Below are 27,231 nucleotides of genomic sequence, written 5' to 3' on the forward strand. Positions count from 1 at the left end.
TTGTGGTTGTTTTAACAATAATAGCAATTTACTCTTTTCATAAGGTAACACAACTCACCTAAATTGATGACATTTTCAATTGCCTTTGAGTACCTCAGCACAGCCTCTCCAAACTGTCCATTCTTAAATAACTCATTTCCTTCACTTTTCAGTTTTGCTGCAGTAGGAGGAAGCAAATTAGAAATGCTTTTCCCAGCTGATGACGATTCTGTCCCCTGTGAACTGGAGGTTTCCTTCTTTACATCATTGCTTTCATTCTTTTTTTTACCATTTAGATAACCATTAACTTCACCTTCATGGTCTGGTAAATGTTCAATTGTCTTTTTCTCGGATATGCCTTTTTTTACTCTCTTCTCAGCGTATTCACTGTGCTTCTGCATCTCTGACTTACAGCCACCTCCTTTGCTGGAAAACTTTTTTTGTACATTCCCCATTTCACTTTTAGTTGGAATCTCGCCTCCAAGTAGTACACCAGTTTCTACAAGGAAGTTAATCAGCTAGGTCAGAGTTTGCATCATTGGAAGGAACTATTGTAAAGGCAATAGAGGGGTGTATACCAAAGTCCACAGCATAAAATACTTCAAGAGTCTTCCTTTATAAAAACTGATTTGCCACAGAAAACGCTCAGAATACAGATTAATTTCGAGTAATAAACAATTCCCAATACATAGTAAGAACATAATACTTTCTTGTCAAATCTGTTTTCTCCTTGCTGAAGAACAACTTATAGCACTCCCCTTTTCCTACATAAGGGAATGGTACAGAATTTACCTTGAATTTAACCACTTAAATACTGAATGTTAAATAAAAAGTTGACACTAATTTACATGAAAATGCAGATTTACATGGTTTCAATCAGCAAATCACAATTACTTGTCATGTTAGAATTAATACATCAGCAGCAAAATTAAATTGCTTTACTAATAGTTCATGAGAAAATATTACAGCTATCAAAAAAATTAATCGCGATTAATCGCACTGTTAAACAATAATAGAATACCATTTATTGAAATATTTTTGGATGTTTTCTACATTTTCAAATATATTGATTTCAATTACACAAAATACAAAGTGTACAGTGCTCACTTTATATTTATTTTTTATTACAAATATTTGCGCTATAAAAACAAAAACAGTATTTCAATTCACCTCATACAAGTACTGTAGTGCAATTTCTTTATCATGAAAACTGAACTTACAGTGGTAGAATTATGTACAAAAAATAACTGCATTCAAAAATAAAACAATGTAATACTTTAGAGCCGACAAGTCCACTCAGTCCTACTTCTTGTTCAGCTGATCACTCAGACAAACAAGTTTGTTTATATTTTTAGGAGATAATGCTGCCCACTTCTTCTTTACAATGTCACCTGAAAGCGAAAACAGGTGTTCGCATGGCACTGTTGTAGCTGGCGTCGCAAGATATTTACGTGCCAGATGCACTACAGAATCTTATGTCCCTTTATGCTTTGACCACCATTCCAGAGGACACGCATCCATGCTAATGATGGTTTCTGCTCAATAACAATACAAAACAGTTTTCAGAGTAGCAGCCGTGTTAGTCTGCATTCGCAAAAAGAAAAGGAGTACTTGTGGCACCTTAGAGACTAACAAATTTATTTGAGCATAAGCTTTCATGAGCTACAGCTCACTTCATTGGATGCATTCAGTGGAAAATACAGTGGGGAGATTTATATACATAAGGAACATGAAACAATGGGTGTTACCATACACACTGTAACAAGAGTGATCACTTAAGGCAAGATACTACCAGCAGGAGAGTGGGGGGGGGAGGGGTCGGAGAAACCTTTTGTAGTAATAATCAAGGTGGGCCATTTCCAGCAGTTGACAAGAACGTCTGAGGAACAGTAGGGGGTGAAATAAACACGGGAAATAGTCCACACAAGAGATCCATTTCCTGGACACTACGGTGCTAATAAGCGATGGTCACATAAATACCACCCTATACCGGAAACCTACTGAGCGCTATTCCTACCTACATGCCTCCAGCTTTCATCCAGACCACACCACACGATCCAATGTCTACAGCCAAGCTCTACAATACAACCGCATTTGCTCCAACCCCTCAGACAGAGACAAACACCTACAAGATCTCTAGCAAGCATTCTTACAACTACAGTACCCACCTGCTGAAGTGAAGAAACAGATTGACAGAGCCAGAAGAGTACCCAGAAGTCACCTACTACAGGACAGGCCCAACAAAGAAAATAACAGAACGCCACTAGCCATCACCTTCAGCCCCCAACTAAAACCTCTCCAACGCATCATCAAGGATCTACAACCTATCCTGCAGGATGACCCATCACTCTCACAGATCTTGGGAGACAGGCCAGTTCCTTGCTTACAGACAGCCCCCCCAAACTGAAGCAAATACTCACCAGCAACCACACACCACACAACAGAACCATTAACCCAGAACCATTAACCCATTAACTATCCTTGCAACAAAGCCTGTTGCCAACTGTGTCCACATATCTATTCAGGGGACACCATCATAGGGCCTAATCACATCAGCCACACTATCAGAGGCTCGTTCACCTGCACATCTACCAATGTGATATATGCCATCATGTGCCAGCAATGCCCCTCTGACATGTACATTGCTCAAAGTGGACAGTCTCTGTGTAATAGAATAAATGGACACAAATCAGACATCAAGAATTATAACATTCAAAAACCAGTTGGAGAACACTTCAATCTCTTTGGTCACTCCATTACAGACCTAAAAGTTACAATTCTTCAACAAAAAAAACTTCAAAAACAGACTCCAACGAGAGACTGCTGAATTAGAATTAATTTGCAAACTGGATACAATTAACTTAGGCTTGAATAGAGACTGGGAGTGGATGGGTCATTACACAAAGCAAAACTATTTCCCCATGTTTATTCCCCACATCCACTCCCCACTGTTCCTCAGATGTTCTTGTCAACTGCTGGAAATGGCCCACCTTGATTATCACTACAAAAGGTTTCTCCCCCCCCCCGGCCGCTCTCCTGCTCACTCTCGTTACAGTGTTACACCCATTACACCAAGTGATCACTCTCGTTACAGTGTTACACCCATTGTTTCATGTTCTCTATGTATATAAATCTCCCCACTGTATTTTCCACTGAATGCATCCGATGAAGTGACCTGTAGCTCACAAAAGCTTATGCTCAAATAAATTTGTTAGTCTGTAAGGTGCCACAAGTACTCCTTTTCTGGATACAAAACAGTGTGGACCAATGCATGTTCATTTTCATCATCAAAGTCAGATGCCATTAGCAAAAGGCTGATTTTCTTTTTTGGGGGTTTCGGTTCTGTAGTTTCCACATTGGAGTGTTGCTCTTTTAAGACTTCTGAAAGCATGTTCCACACCTCCTCCCTCTCAGATTTTGGAAGGCACTTCAGATTCTTAAAATTTGGGTCGAGTCCTTTAGCTATCTTTAGAAATCTCACATTGGCACCTTCTTAGCATTTTGTCAAATCTGCTGTGAACGTGTTCTTAAAAACAAATATGTGCTGGATCATCATCCGAGACTGCTACAACATGAAACATATGGCAGAATGCGGGTAAAACACAGAGCAGGAGACATACAATTCTCTCCCAAGGAGTTCAGTCACAAATTTAATTAACGCATTATTTTTTTAATAAGCGTCATCAGCATGGAAGCATGTCCTTTGGAATCATGGCCGAAGCACAAAGGGGCATACAAATATTTAGCATATCTAGAGTGTAAATACCTTGCAACATCAGCTACAAAAGTGCCATGCGAACACCTGTTCTCATTTTCAGGTGACATTGTAAATTAGAAGCAGGCAGCATTATCTCCTGTAAATGTAAACAAACTTGACTGTCTTAGCAATTGGCTGAACAAGAAGTAGGACTGTGTGGACTTGTAGGCGCTACAGTTTTACATTGGTTTGTTTTTGAGTGCAGTTATGTAACAAACAAAAGAAATCTACATTTGTAGGTTGCACTTGCACAATAAAGAGATTGCTCTACAGCAATCTTCCAGCAGCTCCCATTGGCCTGGAGCAGCGAACCGTGGCCAGTGGGAGCCGCGATCGGCCAAACCTGCGGACGTGGCCGATAAACAAATCGGCGCAGCTCGCCAGGGGCTTTCCCTGCACAAGCGACGGAACAAGTTTGGGAACCACTACTTTACAGTCCTTGCATGAGATTAACTGAAAAATACTCTCTCTTTTGTAATTTTTACAGTGCAAATATTTGTAATAAAAATATAAAGTGAGCATTGTACACTTTGCATTCTGTGTTGTAATTGAAATCAATATATTTGAAAATATATAGAAAAACATCTAAAGTATTTAATGAATTTCAGTTGGTATTCTATTATTGTTTAACAATGGGATTAAAACTGCGATTAATCATGATTAATTTTTTTTAATCGCAATTACTTTTTTTAAGTTAATCGCGTGAGTTAACTGCAATTGACAGCCCTAGAATATATATATCTACCCATCAGAAGTCCCTGTAAATAACATGGAAAGGAGAAATTTTTAATTCGTCTTCTTGTAATATATCAACATAGCTCAAGAAAAAGAGGTTTCATATGAAAGGTAAACATAAGGACAAAGCATAGCCTTATATGAGTTCAGATTAAAGACAAACAATAATGAAAATTAACCCTAAAATAAGCTTTAAACAATGTCCAGAAGATAAGAAAATCCACAAAATCACTGTATCAGATGTAGCCTTAGACAAATCCCTCATCTATCAGAATGGCCTATCATCATAGTATGCAGGTATTTAATTTTATTCATTAGAGGAGGTTTTGGAAAAAAATTGATAAACTAAACAGTAATGAATCACCAGGACCAGATGTTATTCACCCAAGAGTTCTGAAGGAACTCAGATATGAAATTGCAGAATTACTAACTGTACTTTGTAAACTATCATTTAAATCAGCTTCTGTACCAAATGACTGGAGGATAGCTAATGTGATGCCAATTTTTAAAAAGGACTCCAGAAGTGATCCTGGCAATTACAGGCCAGTAAGCCTGACTTCAGTACCAGGCAAACCGGCTGAAACTATAGTAAAGGACAAAATTGTCAGACACATAGATGAACATAATTTCTTTGGGAAGAGTCAACATGGTTTTTGTAAAGGGAAAATCATGACTCACCAATATACTAGAATTCTTTGAGGGGGTCAACAAGCATGTGGACAAGGGGAATCCAGTGGATATAATGTACTTAGATTTTCAGAAAGCCTTTGACAAGGTCATTCACCAAAGGTTCTTAAGCAAAGCAATCTGTCATGGGATAAGAGGGAAAGTCCTCTCATAGATTGGTAACTAGCTAAAAGATAGGAAACAAAAGGTAGGAATAAATTATCAGTTTTCAAAATGGAGAGCGGTAAATAGTGGTGTCCCCCAGGGGTCTGTACGGGGACCAGTCCTATTCAACATATTCATAAATGATCTGGAAAAAAGGGGTAAACAGTGAAGTGGCAAAATTTGCAAACGATACAAAACTATTCAAGATAGTTAAGTCCCAGGCAGACTGCAAAGAACTACAAAAGGATCTCTCAAAACTGGGTGACTGGGCAACAAAATGGCAGATGAAATTCAATGCTGACAAATACAAAGTAATGCACATCGGAAAACATAATCCCAACTATACATATAAAATGATGGGGGCTAAATTAACTGTTTAAATTAACTGATCTGGAGGATGGTGTGGATTGCACTCTCAGCAAATTTGCGGATGATACTAAACTGGGAGGAGTGGTAGATACGCTGGAGGGCAGGGATAGGATACAGAGGGACCTAGACAAATTGGAGGATTGGGCCAAAAGAAATCTGATGAGGTTCAATAACGATAAGTGCAGGGTCCTGCACTTAGGACGGAAGAACCCAATGCACAGCTACAGACTAGGGATCGAATGGCTAGGCAGCAGTTCCACGGAAAAGGAACTAGGGGTGACAGTGGATGAGAAGCTGGATATGAGTTAGCAGTGTGCCCTTGTTGCCAAGAAGGCCAATGGCATTTTGGGATGTATAAGTAGGGGCATAGCGAGCAGATCGAGGGACGTGATCGTTCCCCTCTATTCGACATTGGTGATGCCTCATCTGGAGTACTGTGTCCAGTTTTGGGCCCCACACTACAAGGAGGATGTGGATAAATTGGAGAGAGTCCAGTGAAGGGCAACAAAAATGATTAGGGGTCTGGAACACATGACTTATGAGGAGAGGCTGAGGGAACTGGGATTGTTTAGTCTGCAGAAGAGACGAATGAGGGGGGATTTGATAGCTGCTTTCAACTACCTGAGAGGTGGTTCCAGAGAGGATGGTTCTAGACTATTCTCAGTGGTAGAAGAGGACAGGACAAGGAGTAATGGTCTCAAGTTGCAGTGGGGGAGGTTTAGGCTGGATATTAGGAAAAACTTTTTCCCTAGGAGGGTGGTGAAACACTGGAATGCGTTACCTAGGGAGGTGGTAGAATCTCCTTCCTTAGAAGTTTTTAAGGTCAGGCTTGACAAAGCCCTGGCTGGGATGATTTAATTGGGGATTGGTCCTGCTTTGATCAGGGGGTTTAACTAGATGACCTCCTGAGGTCCCTTACAACCCTGATATTCTATGATTCTATGTTACCACTCAAGAAAGAGACCTTGGAGCCATTGAGGATAGTTGTCTGAAAACATCCACTAAATGTGCAGCGGCAGTCAAAAAAAAACAAAACAGAATGTTGGGAATTATTAAGAAAGGGATAGATAAGATGGAAAATATCATATTGCCTCTATATAAAACCATGGTATGCCCACATCTTGAATACTGCATGCAGATGTGGTTGCCCCAACTCAAAAAAGATGTATTGGAATTGGAAAAGGTTCAGAAAAGGGCAACAAAAATGATTAGGGGTATGGAACGGTTTCCATATGAGGAGCGAATAATAAGACTGTATCCGCAAAAACAACAGGAGTACTTGTGGCACCCTAGAGACTAACAAATTTATTTGAGTGTAAGCTTTAGTAGGCTACAGCCCACTTCACTGGATGCACAGAATGGAACATATAGTAAGAAGATATACACACACACACACACACACAGAGAGAGAGAACATGAAAAGGTGGAGTAAGAGGCTAATTAATTAAGATGAACTATTAACAGCAGGAGAAAAAAAACTTATAGTGATAATCAAGATGGCCCATTTAGACAGTTGACAAGAGGATGTGAGGATACTTAACATGGGGAAATAGATTCAGTTAGACTGGGACTTTTCAGCTTGGAAAAGAGACGACTAAGGGGAGATATGAGGTCTATAAAAATCATGAGTGATGTGGAGAAAGTAAATAAGGAAGTGTTATTTACTCCTCCTCATAAAACGAGAACTAGGGGTCACCAAATGTTCTGTTCCGTTTATTCCCCCTGGGGCACCGGGCATTGCCCACTGCTGGAAGACAGGATACTGGGCTAGACGGACCTTTGGTGTGACCTAGTATGGCTGTTCTTATGTTCCAGAAATTTTGACCCTTGAAAATATCAGTAAGGCAACTGTACCTTCTAATCATTTTTTGTGTCTTGGTACCATCAGACTAGATGCTGGGTTTTCCTTTTATCTTAACTGACATGCAGAGGTGCCACAAGAATTTTTCATGCCACCATATCTTTAAGTGTTGATTCCCGATTGTACACACTAGTAAATATTTCAGAAGATTATATGAAAACATATAATCTATAATGCCCAAATTGTTCCTGACTTAATTTTTTTTAAATTACCTAAATCAAACCAGAGAAGATTGGAGTAATCAAGATACAGAAGAGATCATTTATTTGCCATCAGCCCAAACCTAGAGCATTCTTTGTACTCTCTAATAAGAAGAGAGGAAAATACCTATTCCTAAATCTGATGCAGGAATCCAGGCAGTAGGGAACTGGGGAAGATTCTATGCAGAAGTTCTACAGTAAAGCAGAAAGAGACACAGAGTAGCCTTGGGATAATTCTTTTTTCCCTGTTCTAATAAAGTTTCTTGTTCAGCATCAGAAGAAAGTGACTCTTTCTGGGATTCTTTACCATTGTCATACAACACTTGGCAGCGGAGACAGGAACCAAGATACCAGTCTTCAAGAACTTGGTGAACACTCAAGGTGCCATATGCAAAGAAAAAGCAGGAATAACAGATGAGCTAGAATAGCAGATACTTCATATCAGTTATGTGCAGTGTTGTTTAACCATGTTGGTTCCAAGATATTAGAGAGACAAGGTGGGAAGAAATATCTTTTACTTGACCAACTTCTGTTGGTGAGCTTATCTCTCTCATCAACAGAAGTTGGTCCAATAAAAGATATTACCACATCCACCTTGTCTCTCTTTTATATTGTTATTTTCAGACTGTGGAAGACAATATTCTGAGCATGAAGAACACAGAATCATTTCTGAGGAAAGATTATAGCATTTGGGGTCACCTTGAAAAATATGATCAAATGACAGCCTGTGTCCTAGCAATGGGAATGGAGACAATTGCAGTCTTTCCTCCTAAACTGCACTAAGGAAGAGCTATTATTAACATTTATATGGTAATAGTGTTTAAAGGCCATAACCAGGTAGACCCCACTGAGCTAGGCAAGGTACAAACAAATAATAAATTACAGTCCCTGTGCCAGTTTACAATCTAAAAAAGACAAGATACATAGGTTGTTGAGATGAACAAATGCATTGGAATGGGGGAGACAAAAAAAAAAATATATACTGGATAAATGAGGGCTAAATGACCTGCTACAAGACATTACCATTTAACCCTTTTAACTCTGCCTATTATTCTTATCTCCAACAGGAAACCAACAAGTTCTCACAGTAAAATACTTGCAAGAAGGATCTCAGATTGGGCAGAGAGAGAATTCAGACATGGCATAAAGGCCTAAAAAGAGAGGGTATGGAGGTGCACCATAACATTTAACTGGAGGGCTGTGTCCTTCTCAATTATCAAGAACCAAGTAGTCCAGGGTAATGGAAAGCATTACTGGAAGGAAATGGGATAACAGTCCTAAAAACAGTGGGAAAAATAAATTAAAGTTGGTTCTGTGGCCTTTGGTGCCACTGCAAAGTTAGAAAAAAGACTCGGCTAAAGATACAGTGAGAGTTGGACATTCACACTGCTTAAAAACGTTCAAATTGCCAAGATCGGTATCCCAGGTAACAAATATATAGACAAACATTACTTTTATCTCCACTGCCACTTTCACGTTCTTCTCCATTTCCTCCTCTTTCTTCATCACCATCTGACTCCTCTGTATCTTGAATAAGTATTCTTTTTCCTTTGGTGTGCGTCTCAGATACAGGCTCTAAATCTTTCAGCTTCTGCTCAATATCGGACAGATTTTTCTGCAGTGTAGCAATAATAGCAATTTTAGAAGTTGTAAAAAAAATTAGCATTTAGATAGTGCTTTACCTTTGCAAAGCACTTTCCATTGTCTAAATAATGCCTACAATACACCTCTGAAGTAATTACTTGGTATTACCTTAAAAATAAGAAAATAGAGATAGGTTGAATGACTTCCAAGACTATATAGTGAGTCAGTTTCAGAACTGGGATTAGGACTAAATTGTTTCTGACTCCCCATTCCAATGCTATATCCAATGTCTACTGCATATACATAATTATACAAATCCATAGGTACCATTTGTTAATAAATTCTTTGGAACATAAATTGTGCCTACCTACCTCTGTGTGTAGATAGTGCAACACTGACAATGGAACCAACTGGCACAGTCTACAAGGACAGAGACTAACAAATTTAAAACCTAAAGACAAAGGATTACTACACTAGAACTTTAGACAAGGCATAAAAATAATTTAATCAAAATCCACAGTACGGAGAACCCAATGTCTGCTACAGACTTTTCTTTTCAAATAGTTAAACTAACAGCTAGGATCAACCATAGGAAATGATAATTTTTTGCAGAGTCTAGTAGAAGCACACTGCTGATTGATGAAAATTTATGCTGGTCTTACAAGAGCTACAATTCTCCCATTTATTTCGTTATCATAACCACATGAAAAATACCAGAGGAATTCTAAAGCTGCTAATTTCTGTTTGTAAAAAGCTTCTAAAAGGCCAGATTTGACATATGTCCTAGAGGTTACAGCTAATTATTAGAATTCAAGAAGAACTTTGTTCCAGTTATCAAATGAGTCACTAATTGCCTACTATCAGGCAAGCCACTTAATCAACCCAATTGTAAAACTTGCTAAAGCAAGACTTTTTTGCAAAGCAAATGCTGCATTTGAGTAGAGCTATCCTGAGCATATATTTTCTTCAACCTACCATACACATTCGGAGATTGCCAGAGGAGAATGCCCCTTTGTGGATTACACACATTTTTGACTACACACTCACACTCTACATTAAGTCTCTAACAAAGAAAAATAAGAGAAAGTGTGTTCTCAAAAGAAAAAAACATAACACCTTATTCTGCTAAAGAAATGAGTGCAATATCATACTCTTTCTAATGCTTAATGCATGTTTAACTTCTTATGTTTAAATGGTGCTGTTAAGCAAAGTAATAACAACTTTATTTGAGATGATGAACTTGTGATTTACCGGATACCTAAATGACAACTTGATGTCACCATTACCACACAAACAAAAATAAAATCTGGCAAAAAGTTTGCCAGAAAATTGCATTTTCAATCATTTGCCACATTCCTATTTAATCCTAAGAAAACATTACTGTATTACTGTGGAGATTTCTGATAGTAACTCTTCATTTAGCGTCATCCCAGTTAACGTTGTTCTGTTGTTACATCGCTGATCTATTAGAGAACGTACTCCTTTAAAGTTGTGCAATGTTCACTTATAAGATTGTTTTGCTGGTGTGGGGTTGGAACTAGGGTGGGCTGACAGCCCCCCTATTAGCTCCCCTCCACAGACCCCCAGCGCCTCCCGCCTGTGGCCCCGCGCCTCCCCCATCCTGAATGCGGCAGAACAGCTGTTTCGCTGTGTTCAGGAGGCTCAGAGAGGGAGGGAGCACTGTTCCGTGGGTCCCACCAGTGGGCAGGAGACACGTAGGTGGAGGGGAGCTGATGGGGGGCTGCCAGCCTACCCTGGTTCCAAGTCCCCACCCGCTAGCTATGACAGGCTGCTCATCCAGAGAATCCCGCAAGTAGTGGACAAAGTACCATACTAGCAGGCAATGAAAAAAGTTTCCCTGGAGCCTAACCCCCATATTTACATTAATTCTTATGGGGAAACTGGATTCGCTTAACATCGATTCCCTTAGTCGCATTTTTCAAGAACATAACTACAACGTTAAGCGAGGAGTTACTGTCATGAGATTGAAGCACAACAGAACCTTGCTAATTTGCACTGACAGTCATGGCACTCAAGCCAACAGCTTCCTGGTATACACAAGATGACTGCAGGCTGGGCATTGACAGTGAAGGAACTTCAGTTCTTGAGCAAAACTTCCTACCTTGGTCCAACAAAACCCATCGTTTGTTGACTTCAAGGGCATACTGGGAAGGACAATCTATTCTTTGGGACTTTGGAGACAGGAGTGGTTAACTGTTATGGATTTATTCTGTAAGTTTTATATGTTTTCATACTGTGCATGAATCTAGGGCCTGATCTTGTGAGGTTGCAAAGTAGCCTGGCGCACTCCACACCCATAAAAGTCAATGGGAGTTTAGGCTTCTCAACACATCTCCAGAGGTGCTCGGAACCTTACAGGACGATCAGAACATTAAAGCCTATAAAAATAACTGGAAACTCCTTATTTTGGGAAATTAATAAGTAAAATTAAACCAGGAGATATGAAATCTTAGTAACATCAGATCTAGCCACCGTTGTTTCTACCAAATCTTTGCTGAGAAGAGGAGGAAGACTGTATTTCATACACACACAATGGCAGAGAAAGCAGAACAGTAAAGTGTGAATTACTGAGGTTTAATTTTTACTGTTATTTATAATTCCTAGTAAAATGTAAATATTAATAATGGTAAAGAGACAAGATAACAAGCTTTAGTTTTTGGAAAAAACTCTCAGAAATGATTCAGCAATGCCTCCTCTACAACTGACTATATCAGAGGTTCTCAAACTGTGATCTGTGGACCATGATCCATTCAGGTGGTCCATGGATAGTTCCCTCTAAGGTGTGCACCTGGGTGGCCGCACACAAGAGAATGAAGGGCCACCCACCTAATTAGTGGAGCCGTGAAGTCGTGGCTCCACTAATTAGGTGCCTGGACCCTGGAGAAGACACACGTGTAAGGTGAGGTGGTGGCCTTGGGGGGGAATAGGGGGTAGCTGAGAGGTGGCAGTGGGGTAAGAAGAGGGGGTGAGGGGAATTTGGGACGTGAAGGGCTGCAGTGGCCAGAGAAAGAGGCGACTTTCCCCAGCCCCAGCTCAGGGGCTGCCGTGGTGGGGGAAAGAGGGAGAGACCCCCCCACTCCTTGGTTACTGTGGTGGGGGAAGAGAGGACACATCCATTACATTAGAAAGGTAAGACTACTGATATTAAAATATGAGTTGTGTGCTTTTATTTGTAAAACAAAAAAAAATTATTATTATTATTAAGTTTTCTTTTTATATAGCGCTTTTATCCAAAGCACTTTACAATAGTTAGCTAATGGTACAAACAACATTTGGAAAGATCATTAAGTGGTCTGCCGAGATGCTCAGCAATGTTCAAGTGGTTCACGGAAAAAAAAGTTTTGAGACCCACTTGGCTATATGACTAGGCACATGAATCAGTCATACATTTTTATTATAATTACCATCTCATCTGTAGTCACAAACACGATTATATTGTTTAGGATGCATTTTAAAAATAGTCATTTCAAATATGTATTATATATTAACATTTTAACAAGTACTTTAAGCTAGAATCTTTTATGGTTCATATCTCATATTTGCCACTATAAAAAAGTAGAAGCCCAGACTTCAACAAAGTAAATTCATTCAGAAAAGTGAAGTCAGTGAGCCAACCAGAACTTCAGCAGAGTTTGCCTGAATAAAAAGTGACTAGATATACATCCATTATTATACTACAGTATATCACTTTTATCTTACATCAAACACATAACACAACACAAGCAACATGCATCTTGTTCTAGAAATACACAGAGTTACTTGTCTTTACCTTAGCTATGGCATTTTCTGGTTCAACATGTAATACTTTGGCCAAATCCTGTATAGCTGCCTGGTAATTCTGTAGATGCTTGTGTACAGTGGCACGGCGCATAAGAGCTACAAATTAACAAAGAACATACTATTTATATTGTATTGTTCTAAATTATACTGCAGACTACAATTAATTCACATTTAATCAGAGAAAGTACAATGTGAAGTACAAAACAATTCTGCATTAAATTTCATAAAGCCTTGCATCCACTTCATAATGGTTATGTATTAAGTTAATTTTTTTTAATTACATCATTTGATAGGACATACCCTACATTTATATGGTGATACATGAACTAGCATTCCTCTTAATAATTTTCCAGTCTGTCTCACTCTCTCCATATAAATTTAGTTACCTATTTACAAATACTTATCTTAGTAAGAAAGCATGCACCAAGCACCTTTCACTGCTCTTTTAATGCAGCTGTTAAGCTTGTTAAAGGAGGTGCTATTCTGTGAATATTAGGACAGCGCATGTCACCAATATGATGTGGCTAACAATCATCATTTGGAAAGCATGATCTGACCACACACCACGATCCTACTGTTGCTTCAGCCCAATCTTAGAATCTTGGATCAAAGATAGGCAGGACAAACCTGCACAAATCCCCAAACTGCCACTTAAACTAGCATAGGCGGAGCTAATCTGGGACTATTTTTCCCCACATTTGAGGCCTGACAACTGAAGTCAAAGGAAAGACCTCCCATTTATTTCAATAGATGATAAACCAGGCCTGCATTCCCCTCCAATCCCCCACCCTGAAAAAAGATTTTTCTCTAGAAATAAAATTCTGAGAAATGCTAGTTGACATTTCACCTTTTAGGTTGCCAGGCTCCAAATCTAACACTTTCTCACAATCCTGAAAAGCATTATGCCAGTTTTGAAGTTTGATTTCTGCTTGAGCTCTGTTATTATATGCTGACACAGTGGGCAATACTGATATGCTCCTGCAAAAGACAAGACAAGGTGAGCTGTATGCTAGAAAGAAAAACAAGAGTATACAAAAACTTCATTAAAGTCAGTTTTAAATTGTAAAGAGTTATAATAAAATTAAAATCACTAAGCAATGCAATTTCAACTAGAAGACTGTGTAACAGTATGCAAGATCAATTTATTTTAAAATCATGGCAACATAAAACTGCACAACAAGATGCTCTGTACAAAAGTGATGCATCTCTTAAAGCAATTTAGAGAACTTTGATGCTCCTCCTCTCTTATTAAATCTTTCTTGTTAAATTATGGTGCCCAAACTGAAAATAGAAAGTAGGTTTTATTTTAGAGTGGTAGGGCTGGGTAGATGGTATACAGGAGGAAAAAAGACTGACGTGCAGTATAGAATAATCAGGTTATAGTGAACTTATTTTATATAGCTGTATACTAGATAGGACTGTAGTCACTTAAAATTGCTATCAATCCACTCAAACACATTTTATTCAAATTTTATGAATTTATAAACTTAAGTAAATAATAATTGCCATATTGAATCAGACCAGTAGTCCATTCAGCATACTATCATGTCTCTGATAGTGGCCAATGCCAGATGTTTCAGATGAAGGTGGAAAAAAATAAAAACTAAACAAAACATTGTGGTCAAATGTGGGGAAGTTTCTTCTAACCCTGCAACTCAGCAGTTGGCTCAGGCCCTGAAGAATGAAAGCTTATGATCCTTCTTAAAAAAAAAAAATATATGATTCAACTGTAGATATTCTTGATATCCATATTATACCCCAAAAAACTACATTATAAGAACATTAAGGTTGCAAAGTCAAGCACTCAAAAGATAGAAAACACCAAAATTAAGGTTGCCTGTGTGTCCTCTTCTTTGTATGCATTATAACCACTTTAATTATGTGATCACATACTATTTTTGCCTCATTCAGTGCAAAAGATGAATGATGCTCACCGAATAGGTATCTAGTCAATATTTATTTTTATCCTCCTTTATTCCGTGTGTAGCTCCGCACTTTATTTATTGCACACCATTCTACACTGAATATAGAATTAATTTCCTCATAGGCTTTTCTGTGAGATCATAGCATCTTACTGCTTTATATACATTAATGGATTTATCCTCAACACTCTTGAGGGATGAGGCAGTATTATTATCCAAATTTTACACATGGGGAACTGAGGCACAGAAATTAAGACCAAAATGTCCACAAATTGTTGATGTCCAATTTAGGAAGCCTAGGGCCTGACTTTTTTTAATTGCTTACCATTTATTAAACACTTTATATGTTCAGAGCAGAATTCCCACTGACTTCAGTTGCAGCAGTGAGTGCTCAGCACTTCCACAAATCAGACCTAAGTGTTGCAAGCTGCATACTCACAAAATGAGGAACACAGAGTGACCACCTGTGAAAATTTTGGTTTATAGACTTGCTCAGCATCACGCACGAAATCTGTGACAGAGACAAGGAGAAAATCCAATTCTCCAGAGTACCATTCAATCGCCTTCACCACAAGATTGTCCTATATCTTTCTGCAGTTCCCCACCACACAACTTCCAACTTTTGTAACAAATGAGGCAGGAGGCCCACAAACAACAACAACTTCATTCACTACACAACAGGATTCATTTCAGAGCACAGTCTATCCTGTACACTTGAGGAAGAGATCCTGTGGAAACCCAGCATTATTTTGAATCCCAATCTTAATATTTTTGCATTCTTGACCACTACAGATAACTTACAGGATGTTCTAAAGAATCCTTATTGAGGTTATAGGGACAAACCATCCCGATGTGTAGAAAGAATAGTAAATATGGCAGGCGACCGGCTTGGCTTAACAGTGAAATCCTTGCTGATCTTAAATACAAAAAACAAGCTTACAAGAAGTGGAAGATTGGACAAATGACCAGGGATGAGTATAAAAATATTGCTCGGGCATGCAGGAGTGAAATCAGGAAGGCCAAATCACACCTGGAGTTGCAGCTAGCAAGAGATGTTAAGAGTAACAAGAAGGGTTTCGTCAGGTATGTTAACAACAAGAGGAAAGTCAAGGAAAGCGTGGGCCCCTTACTGAATGAGGGAGGCAACCTAGTGACAGAGGATGTGGAAAAAGCTAATGTACTCAATGCTTTTTTTGCCTCTGTCTTCACGAACAAGGTCAGCTCCCAGACTGCTGCACTGGGCATCACAGCATGGGGAGGAGGTGACCAGCCCTCTGTGGAGAAAGAAGTGGTTCGGGATTATTTAGAAAAGCTGGACGAGCACAAGTCCATGGGGCCTGATGCGTTGCATCCGAGAGTGCTAAAGGAGTTGGCGGATGTGATTGCAGAGCCATTGGCCATTATCTTTGAAAACTCATGGCGATCGGGGGAGGTCCCAGACGACTGGAAAAAGGCTAATGTAGTGCCCATCTTTAAAAAAGGGAAGAAGGAGGATCCTGGGAACTACAGGCCAGTCAGCCTCACCTCAGTCCCTGGAAAAATCATGGAGCAGGTCCTCAAGGAATCAATTCTGAAGCACTTAGAGGAGAGGAAAGTGATCAGGAACAGTCAGCATGGATTCACCAAGGGAAAGTCATGCCTGACTAATCTAATTGCCTTCTATGATGAGATAACTGGCTCTGTGGATGAAGGGAAAGCAGTGGACGTGTTGTTCCTTGACTTTAGCAAAGCTTTTGACACGGTCTCCCACAGTATTCTTGCCAGCAAGTTAAAAAATATGGGCTGGATGAATGCACTATAAGGTGGATAGAAAGCTGGCTAGATTGTCGGGCTCAACGGGTAGTGATCAATGGCTCCATGTCTAGTTGGCAGCTGGTATCAAGTGGCGTCCCCCAAGGGTCGATCCTGGGGCCAGTTTTGTTCAATATCTTCATAAACGATCTGGAGGATGGTGTGGATTGCACCCTCAGCAAGTTTGCAGATGACACTAAACTGGGAGGAGAGGTAAATACGCTGGAGGGTTGGGATAGGATACAGAGGGACCTAGACAAATTGGAGGATTGGGCCAAAAGAAATCTGATGAGGTTCAACAAGGACAAGTGCAGAGTCCTGCACTTAGGACGGAAGAACCAAATGCACCGCTACAGACTAGGGACCGAATGGCTAGGCAGCAGTTCTGCAGAAAAGGATCTAGGGGTTACAGTGGACGAGAAGCTGGATATGGGTCAACAGTGTGCCCTTGTTGCCAAGAAGGCCAATGGCATTTTGGGATGTATAAGTAGGGGCATTGCCAGCAGATCGAGGGACGTGATCATTCCCCTCTATGCGACACTGGTGAGGCCTCATCTGGAGTACTGTGTCCAGTTTTGGGCCCCACATTACAAGAAGGATGTGGAAAAATTGGAAAGAGTCCAGCGGAGGGCAACAAAAACGATTAGGGGACTGGAACACATGAGTTGTGAGGAGAGGCTGAGGGAACTGGGGATGTTTAGTCTACGGAAGAGAGAATGAGGGGGGATTTGATAGCTGCTTTCAACTACCTGAAAGGTTCCAAAGAGGATGGCTCTAGACTGTTCTCAGTGGTAACAGATGACAGAACAAGGAGTAATGGTCTCAAGTTGCAGTGGGGGAGATTTAGGTTGGATATTAGGAAAAACTTTTTCCCTAGGAGGGTGGTGAAACACTGGAATGCGTTACCTAGGGAGGTGGTGGAATCTCCTTCCTTAGAAGTTCTTAAGGTCAGGCTTGACAAAGCCCTGGCTGGGATGATTTAATTGGGGATCGGTCCTGCTTTGAGCAGGGGGTTGGACTAGATGACCTCCTGAGGTCCCTTCCAACCCTGATATTCTATGATTCTAATGGAGCTGTCCACAACAATGTGTTGTCATTTTCCTAAGTAGTTAATACTTACATTAGAACCCAACAGTGTGTATTGCTAGTTGAAATTATTCCTACCAATACATAATAGATTGCATTTATCAACAATGAATTTCATTTGGCACCATGCAGCTCACCTGCCTAGTTTTGTGAGGTCCCTCTGGAGTCTCCTCTAGTCTTGAATAACCTAGATAGTTCTGTGTCACCTGCAAATTTTGCCACCTCACTCTTCACCCATTTTTCCTGGTCGCTTATACATCATTAATCAACATGCAGAATCTTGAGATACTCCAATGTAAAATCTTTTGCCATTTTAGAAAGTTGATCAGCTGTTGCTTCAACAAGACAGACCCTGAACTAGACTGATATATATATAATATTAATTAATACTTACAAGTTTTAAATAACGGTTCACATGGCATTAACTTACCGAGTATAATATGTCACTGCTTCTTTATAATCCCCAATGGCAAAGGCTTCATTACCTTTTTCTTTTTCACGATTAGCAATAAAATTTCTCTCTTTCTTAGTCATACCTAGAACATAATCTTTAGATATAAAAACAGCTAACTATTAACAGATGCTAAATATGACATTTTAACATAGAAGTATTTTAATTTAATTATATTGTGTACATTGGTTTAAAAAGTTATAGAGTGGACCACAAGACAACCTCTCTATTAAGACATGGTCCATGTTATAAAAAAGTGTGAAAACTCCTAAAATGAAACAAAAAAAGGAAACTTTGTCAGTATGCATATATTTCAGGATAAAAGATTTTATGTGGATTTTGTATTCAGCAACGTTCAAGTGACTAGAACACATTTTTCAAGACTCTTCTCAGTGGAAAATTTCTACTGAAATTTTCTAGGATGAACAGAGTCCAAGGGCAGACAAAATTCAGTATGCATTAGAAAGGTAATACTTGAAAAATCTGTGCCTCTTGTCAGCATTTGAAACCAGACTTAAGACCCTTGCCATCACTCCATGCCACCAATAAAATCTTAATTGCTTATACTAGAGTTTAATTAAGTAAATAAAGTGAGCATTGGGATGCCTTATAACAAGTTCTCTCTGTATATACATTATATATAACAAGCAGGAAACAATGGGCTTAGTGTCTTTGCAATTTTCTTCCATTATGAATTATTAAACACACAGTATAATTTATACAAAACATTAAACTGATTTTTAAGCTATTTCTATTTCAAATAGTCTTCTCTGTCAAAAGAGAACGTGCTTTCACTTTGATAAGCTAATTATGTAGAAAAACTTTTTCAGCTGAACAATTGATCCTTCTGCAGTTGTAGTCGTTAGCATGTTTGGAAATAACTACCACTAGCACGCCAGAAGGATAATTTGTTTGGGCTAAAACCTGTTTTCCGCTTTGCTAGGACAAACTCCTATCAGCTGGCCATCTGAGGAATGGGTGAACATATTGAAAGGTGATGGGAAGCCAAGTCATGGGAGGAAGGAAGCTGGATGGTTGAGAAGCAGAACAAAGTTTTCAGCATACTAATTCAGAGTTGATCCAAGCAAGCCTTAAGCTTCACATTAACTTGCAACCATTAATAGACAAATAGAAAAGGAGTACCTGTGGCACCTTAGAGACTAACAAATTTATTCAGAGGTCCACTGAATGCATCCGATGAAGTGAGCTGTAGCTCACGAAAGCTTATGCTCAAATAAATTGGTTAGTCTCGAAGGTGCCACAAGTACTCCTTTTCTTTTTGCGAATACAGACTAACACGGCTGCTACTCTGAAACCTGTCATTAATAGACAGTAAGCAGAATTAGACTCTCTCACTATTGCATGGTAGGCAATAAGACAGCACGTATGTACTGTCCCCAATTATTTTTATTCAGATAATTTAAAGACAACTGCGGTTTCAATACTCTTTGAAACCACCCTTAAATACCTTAATACCTTTAAACTACATACACACACACACCCCACGACATAGCATGAGCAATGCTACAACAACAAAGTAGTATCAGCATTATAGAAGAAAAATAAAAATCTATTTCAAGCTTCCACTGCTTTGTTTTTTATAAACAGTAAGAGGAAAGTGATTTTAAGCTCTGTGAGAATATCATAATTACACCCTGATACACTTTATGTTTTGTTTACAACGGGACAAATCAATCTTGATGCTGTATTTTTCTTCAGCATCCTCAGCCCCAATTTCATAAGCTTTTTCAATAAGCATTATTAGAAGGCATATCACAATTTCTGCAAAATACAATTTCTGCAAAATTTCTGCCATTTTCTGGGATTGTTAGTAAGAACATGATTTACTTTTATTTTCTGTGTTGGTTGAAAAAAAAGCAAGGAAGAGATATATAGCAAAAGCACATTTTTCCTCTATAATGTTTCTTCAGTTTGCATGAACATTGTACTAAGCAATGTTAATTCTATATATAATCAAAGAAAAGACAACTTTGATAGTAAGTCATCATTTACCTGTTGTGTCTATTTTCTTTTCAATTACAGGTAAATTTGAACCAATATTGAAGCATGCTTTTGAATTATTTTCTTCACAGACCTCATCAACTTTTGAACACTCCTTTTCCACATCAAACCTTAAAGTAAAAAAATATATATATAAATCTATATTACATACATACACACAGTAAAACAAGATTTCTTTACCCACAGAACAACATACTACATTTCAGATATAAACTGAATTGGGTACAAAGATTCTGTCAATCTGTTCAACAATCCAAAATTATTCAGGAAAAAACACACAATTTTTTAAAACTATTTCTATTTCCTTTGTGTGTGTCTTCTTCCATGCTGTCCACTCCAAATACTCTTCAAACACAGTATAGCATTCTAAGAATCAGGCAAAATTCAAGAAACTGTGTTTTAAAGGGCCAACCCTAAAAAATACTGAGCACTTGTAACTCCCACTGAAGACAACTGGAGTTGCAGGTACTTTGCACTTCTCAGTAAGACATATAAAGTGATTAAATATTGAAACTGGAAGACCAAAGGGAAAAAAAAACAGTTACCTACCTTTTCATAATTGTTGTTCTTCGAGATGTGTTGTTCATGTCTGTTCCATTTTAGGTGTGTGCGCGCCCACGTGCACAGTTGTCGGAGATTTCTGCCTTAGCAGTATCCGAAGAGCCAGCTGTGGTTTCCTCTGGAATGGCGCTCCCATGGGGAAGTATATCAGGCGCTGCCGGCCCTGCACCCTCTCAGTTCCTTCTTGCCAGTAACTCCAGCAGACGGGTACGAGGGCAGGAAATAGTACAGACATGAGCAACACATCTCGAAGCACAACAGTCACAAAAAGGTAGGTAACCATTTTTTCTTCGAGTGCTTGCTCATGTTGATTCCATTTTAGGTGACTCACAAGCAGAATCCACAGAGGTGGGCTCGGAGTTCACAGCTTAGCGGCTTGCAGTACTGCCCTACCAAAGCCAGCATTGTCCCGGGCCTGCTGGGTCAGTGCATAATGGAACAGAAAGGTATGGACAGACAACCAAGTGGCCACTTTACAGATGCCCCGGATAGGCACATGGGCCAGAAAGGCTGCTGAAGAGGCCTGCACCCTGGTAGAGTAGGCAGTGATGATCACTGGGGGTGGCACCTTCACTTGGTCATAGCAGAAACTAACGCAGGCAGCAATCCAAGAAGAAATTATTTGAGTGGATACACGGCAACCTTTCATGAATAATTGCGTCAACTTGACAGGACCAAGCCTTTCCGTAACGTAAAAGGCCAGAGCCCTCCTGACGTCCAGGACATGTAGCCTACATTCCTCCTCCTCTGAGTTATGTGGCTTCGGAAAGAAGACCAGTAAGTAAATGTCCTGGCTTGAATGAAACTGAGAGACTACCTTCGGAAGAAAAGCCGGGTGCAGTCTCAGCTGGACCTTGTCCTGGTAGAAAACAGTGTACGGTGGCTCCAAGGTGAGTGCCCAAATCTCAGATATTCGGCAGGCCAACGTCACCTCAAACCAGGAACATGACCTTCCAGGAAAGGAGAAGGAGAGAGCAGAATGCCAGAGGCTCGAAGGGAGGACCAGTGAGCTGCAACAACACCAGATTCAAGTCCCACGGTGGGACAGGGTCCCTGACTTGCGTGTAGAGGCGCTGTAGGCCCTTAAAAAATCTGGCTGTGATATCCTGAGCAAAAACCGACCTGCCCTCAAACAGCAGGTGAAATGCTGAGATAGCCACTAGATGGACATTGATTGATGAGAGGGACAAGCCCTGGATCTTAAGATGCAGGAGGTAGTCCAGAATAAGCCGCAGCGAAGCCTGCTCAGGACCAAAACCTTTGTCCGCAATCCAGCAGATGAACCATTTCCATGTGGCCAGGTATGTCGCTCTGGTGGAGGCCTTCCTACTTGCCAACGGGACGTGCTGAACCCCAGCTGAGCACTGCTATTCCTGTCAGTTTAGCCACGCAGCAGTCAGGCCATCAGATGTAACGCCACAAGGTTGTGGTGCAAAAGACTGCCATGGTTCTGGGACAACAGGTCTGACCTGAGCGGTAGCTGGAACAGGGTCGCCACCAAGAGATCCAGCAGAGTGCTGAACCAGTGTTGGCATGACCATGCCGGTGCTATGAGGATGACTCCTACTCTGTCCTGTTTGATCTTCGTAAGGACCCTGGGTAGCAACGGCACTGTAGGGAAGACATACATCAAAGCCCTCAACCACAGAAGCAGAAAGGCACCCGACAGGGATCCTCCATCCATGCCCCCAGCCAAGCAGAAGACGTAGCATTTCCTGTTCTGCTGGGACGCGAACAGGTCCACCTGGGGAGTTCCCCACCTGCAGAAGATGGAACTGACCACCCTGGAAGGTGAGTGGCTACAATATGGATGCTGTGCTGCAGACAGAAGTCCCAGAGCCAGAGGGCTTCCTGGCAGAGGGCAGACAACCTGACTCCGCCCTGTAGATATAGAAGAACGTAGCCATGTTGTCCGTCAGGACCTGAACAACCCTGTCTTGAACCTCAGGTAGAAAGGCTTGGCAGGCTAGTCGAACCACCCTGAGTTCCCTGACATTGATATGCAGGGAATGATCGCGACTGGACCAACAACCTTGAGAGCTGAGAGTGCCCAGGTGGGCTCCCAATCCCAGGTCCAAGGCATCAGAGACAATGGTCACTGATGAGGCCAGGGCCGCGAAAGGAACGCCTTCCAGCAGCAACATGAGATCCTGCCACTAGAGGAAGGATGACAGTAAGCTGTCCGGAATCCTGATCACCAGGTCCATGCTGTGCCAAGTGGGGACACAGACCGACACCAGCCACGCCTGAAGGTGTCTGAGACGGAGTCATGCGTGCTGGACCATGTAAGTACATGCTGCCAGGTGGCCCAGTAGTCTCAATAATTTAATTTGATATACCGCCGCATGGGAGCGCCACTCCAGAGGGCGCCACAGCCGGCCCTATGGATACCGCTAAGGCAGAAATCTCCAACAACTATGCTCGTGGGCGCACGCACACCTAAAATGGAATCGAGATGAGCAAGCACTCAAAGAAAAAACAACGTTTCAGCCACCACTCCACAGCTGCTTTCCAGCTGCTTTTTCCAAAGATCTTTCATTAATTAATTTCAAGTAAATGTTACAGTTGTAAAACAATCCAACCCAAAAAAAAAAAAAAAAAAGAAATGCAGTCAGAACCAAGTCATCCACTACCTACAAACAATGAAGATCATTCTAATTATAGCTGGATAGGAAACAAATTTTTCCATTTGCAAGAATTTTCAAGATTTGGGACAGGAATAAGTTTTGAACCAAAAATTTAAAAAATTCAAATCAGGTCAATCAAAATGTTTCATTTTGACTTTGACCTTTTAAAAAAGTTTTACCTTAAGTTAACTTAAAATTTCAAAATAAAATGTCCTTTCAAACTGAAAAATGGAACTTTTAAATTTAGAAAATGTCCAAAACAAGATTTTGACCATTTGAATCTATTATTTTCCAAATGTTTTCAGAATGAGAAATTAATTAAAACAGGCTCTTTCCCACAAACACTTTTGGTTTCTACAAATTGGCATTTTTCTGAGAAAAAAAAGTTTTGTTGAAAAATTTCCAATCAGCTCTAAATTTAATTACTTTCTGTACACCCAATTAAATTCAAGGATTGGAAGACAGTACAGATAAGTAAAACTGCAATAAATATAAGAGTATGCATCCGATGAAGTGAGCTGTAGCTCACGAAAGCTTATGCTCAAATAAATTGGTTAGTCTCTAATGTGCCACAAGTACTCCTTTTCTTTTTGAAGTATTGTAATACATCTTGTATTTTTCAGAGCAAGAAATATAGCAGCTCCTTTCTACTGTGTAGGTCAAGAAGAAAAACAAAAATCACCCACTCCATTTATTCTCATGCACTCCATTTATTCTTATGCAGGTTATTCTGTCCCAGGTTATTTGAAACTTAAACTGATTGACAAATCATTTTGCCACCGATAAGACAGCACATGACAAAAGAGTGAATTTCTGTCAAAATTAATCTTTTGGCAACATATTTTCTAGACCACATGTAAACATTAAGGCCCTGTTTTTGTAAACACTTATGCATATAAGTACATTTTGTAAGATTAGAGCTTCATACAATGGTCAGATACCATATAAGGCCCTGCTCCTGCAGCTGACTGTGAAGGCAAACTGTTGTGCCTGCAGCAAACCTAAGTCTATGAAATTAATGGAGCTCAGCGCAGGATCAGGAATTCACCTGCTTGTTGTCATAATGCAGAAATAGGACCTAATGCACACAAACACCACACTGAGGAACATAAAATAAATATCTACTGTTTTGTTTTTAAAGTTAAGGTAAAAAGCACATATTAATAAAACAAATAAGGAAATTTACTATCTACCTAGACTTTAAAGTATTGATGATTAAAAATGAAATTTGAAAAATTAAATTACTTATTATTTATGCTGTCTGTTTACTTTCTGGTCTACATATTTAGCTTGAACAAATAAAATAGACTTTGCAGCTTCACTTTTTGTTCTCAAGTACTGGCTCCATGCTACATTGTTTGTATTGTAAAGGGAATGTTTATATTAAAATAAAAACAAGTCTCACCTGTATTTTTATAATTTCATGCGATATATTATTAGATGCGTGAAACGCGTTTCTCTTTTTTAAAAAAATCTAAATTGGTACACATTACCTAGTAGTGTTCTATTAAAAAAAAAAAAAAGTAAAAAAGTTCAATACAAAATTAAAAGATGACGATTTAACATACTTGTCCCATTCCCTGTAATCTCGTGGTATATTTTTCTTCTTTCTTTGTTTATTTTCTTTGTTCTAAAAGGAAAAGAAAGTGGCTGAGAATTCATTGTTTAACAAATTCCCTGATTGGCAGTTTTGCTTTTTGTTCCCATAGTTATACTCATCTGGGGTCAACACTATTCATGATTAGTCTCCAGCATATAGCTGTTTTCAAAACTTCACTAGTTTTCAAGACTTTCCCAGTTTTGACTTTTGTTTTAAGGGAAATCTGCTGGGTGTTTGATATACATGATTCCAACACTATATACTCACTCATGTATCAATCATCAGGTTTTTTTTCAACCTGGAAGTCCTAAATTTAAAACTTAAGGACAAAGCACCCCAAATCACATGGTGAAACCCAAAGAAAGAAAACTCAGTGAGGTTTCATTTGTGCAGTTATCCCCATATTGTTCCAGCATGAGAAGATGGAAACAGGGTTTGCCCTCTTGTGGAATGAACCAGGGATCCAGCCCAAAAAACCCAAGAGCCCTCAACAGACAGGCCCTCGTGCTCTTGGGAACCTAACTCCCACATCCAGAATTGCTGCCTCAACAGAAACACAATATCAGGGACACCTCAGCTGCTGATACCCCAAAACCTACCCTCACATTAACTTTCTTCTGATAATTGCACTGAACATAAGGGAAACAATTCAGAATCACTGTCATGTATATACACTACTTGAACTGGGCAGGAAACAGTTTTCCTTTCCCATAAACATTTTTGAAATTTCAAAAATTTTCCCTTTCTGCACTGGGACAAATCTGAGACCTTTCAAAGTTTTTCATAGCAAAAGAGAGAGAGACCTAGCCTGAACAGAGACTTGAACCTGGCTTTCCCACATCCCAGGTGTATACCCTAACCACTGGGCTACTCTGGGGTGGAGATTAGTCACTTTGTCTGGTCAGTCTGTCTCCCATTTTGACCAGAAATTCCATCCTCAACCTGAAAAACCTTTCCTACTAATAATGCCTCAAAATTGGTTCATTTCCATTAAAAGTTTCCATTTAATGAACTGACATTTAAAGGTATATGTGATCATTATGATTGTAATCATTAACTAGTTTGTTAATGCAGATTGATTAATTGTCTGAGAATGCATCTATCTAGCAATCACTTAAAGATCCCTTATATATATAAAAGATACAAATCAGAAATTCAAATACTGTTAACATGTAAGAGTTTAGAGTCAGTTGGATCTATCAATGCTCCAAAATTCTACATGTTGGATTGGAATTAGATAGGATCATTTATGATAGCACCCCAGGATTCAAACATCTCATTGGCAACTTCGATTTTTCTCTCAATCCATTCTATAGTATTGCACTTTGTAGGGAAATATTTAAAATATTACTTATTGTGTATGTTTTGTGAATATTTGTTAAATATGTCTTATAATTATATTAGGAAGATGGTCTCTAAAAAAAGCACTGGAAATAACTCAGGGTATAAAAAGTGAAAAGGTGGGGTACTGTATTAAAGGGATAGTTTTGTTTTAATTTTGGTCACTTTCAAGCATGGGCGTTGCCTCCCCAAACTGCAAGCCTCGGGCGACACTGTGGGGGTGGTGAGGGAGGGCAGATTTTTGTCTTCCATTTGACACTGCTCCCTCCCCAAGTCCCACCACACCAGCCAGAGCCCCCTAGTGGGGCTCAGAGGAACAGCCCCTAGCTACATCCCTCCCTGCACCCTGAGCAGTTTTCAAAGTTTATGAGCTGACACCGCCCGACACACAACCTTTGAATTACAATTTTTGGTCATTCCCACCTCCAAACCAGACAGGCTGGGTGGCCTCTGCAGTGAGTCAAGGGACAGAGGTGGTGCTCCCTCCCTGAGCCCTGCCATGCAGAGCTGACCTGAGCCCCATGGGGCTCTGCCTCCCCATATACAGAAGTCAAACTACGCCTATGCTTTCTAGGGATCCTGTACTAAGCTCACTGATATACGGCTGGTTACAATAAACAGTCAAGAAAGTCAATTAACACATTATTTATGTATAAAGGCATACATATCTCAAAAATAAAAAAAATAAAATACACTTGTTACACATATTTTTA

General features: G+C 39.8%; 1 protein-coding gene across 1 annotated transcript in view; it reads right to left on the reverse strand.

The window, feature by feature from the left end:
• Window positions 1-27,231, reverse strand: part of SPAG1 (sperm associated antigen 1) — a 60,162-nt gene that overhangs the window by 28,242 nt on the left and 4,689 nt on the right. Inside the window, exons 5-11 of the mRNA XM_077809931.1 lie at window positions 25,146-25,207; window positions 20,381-20,499; window positions 18,347-18,452; window positions 13,965-14,095; window positions 13,107-13,213; window positions 9,185-9,347; window positions 59-478 (exon numbers count right to left, since the gene is read on the reverse strand). Of these exons, the coding sequence (XP_077666057.1) occupies window positions 59-478; window positions 9,185-9,347; window positions 13,107-13,213; window positions 13,965-14,095; window positions 18,347-18,452; window positions 20,381-20,499; window positions 25,146-25,207 (1,108 nt within the window). The remainder of the gene's footprint in view (window positions 1-58; window positions 479-9,184; window positions 9,348-13,106; window positions 13,214-13,964; window positions 14,096-18,346; window positions 18,453-20,380; window positions 20,500-25,145; window positions 25,208-27,231) is intronic.

The sequence above is a fragment of the Eretmochelys imbricata genome, chromosome 2 (assembly GCF_965152235.1).
Source record: "Eretmochelys imbricata isolate rEreImb1 chromosome 2, rEreImb1.hap1, whole genome shotgun sequence".
Classification (NCBI taxonomy): Eukaryota; Metazoa; Chordata; order Testudines; family Cheloniidae; genus Eretmochelys; species Eretmochelys imbricata.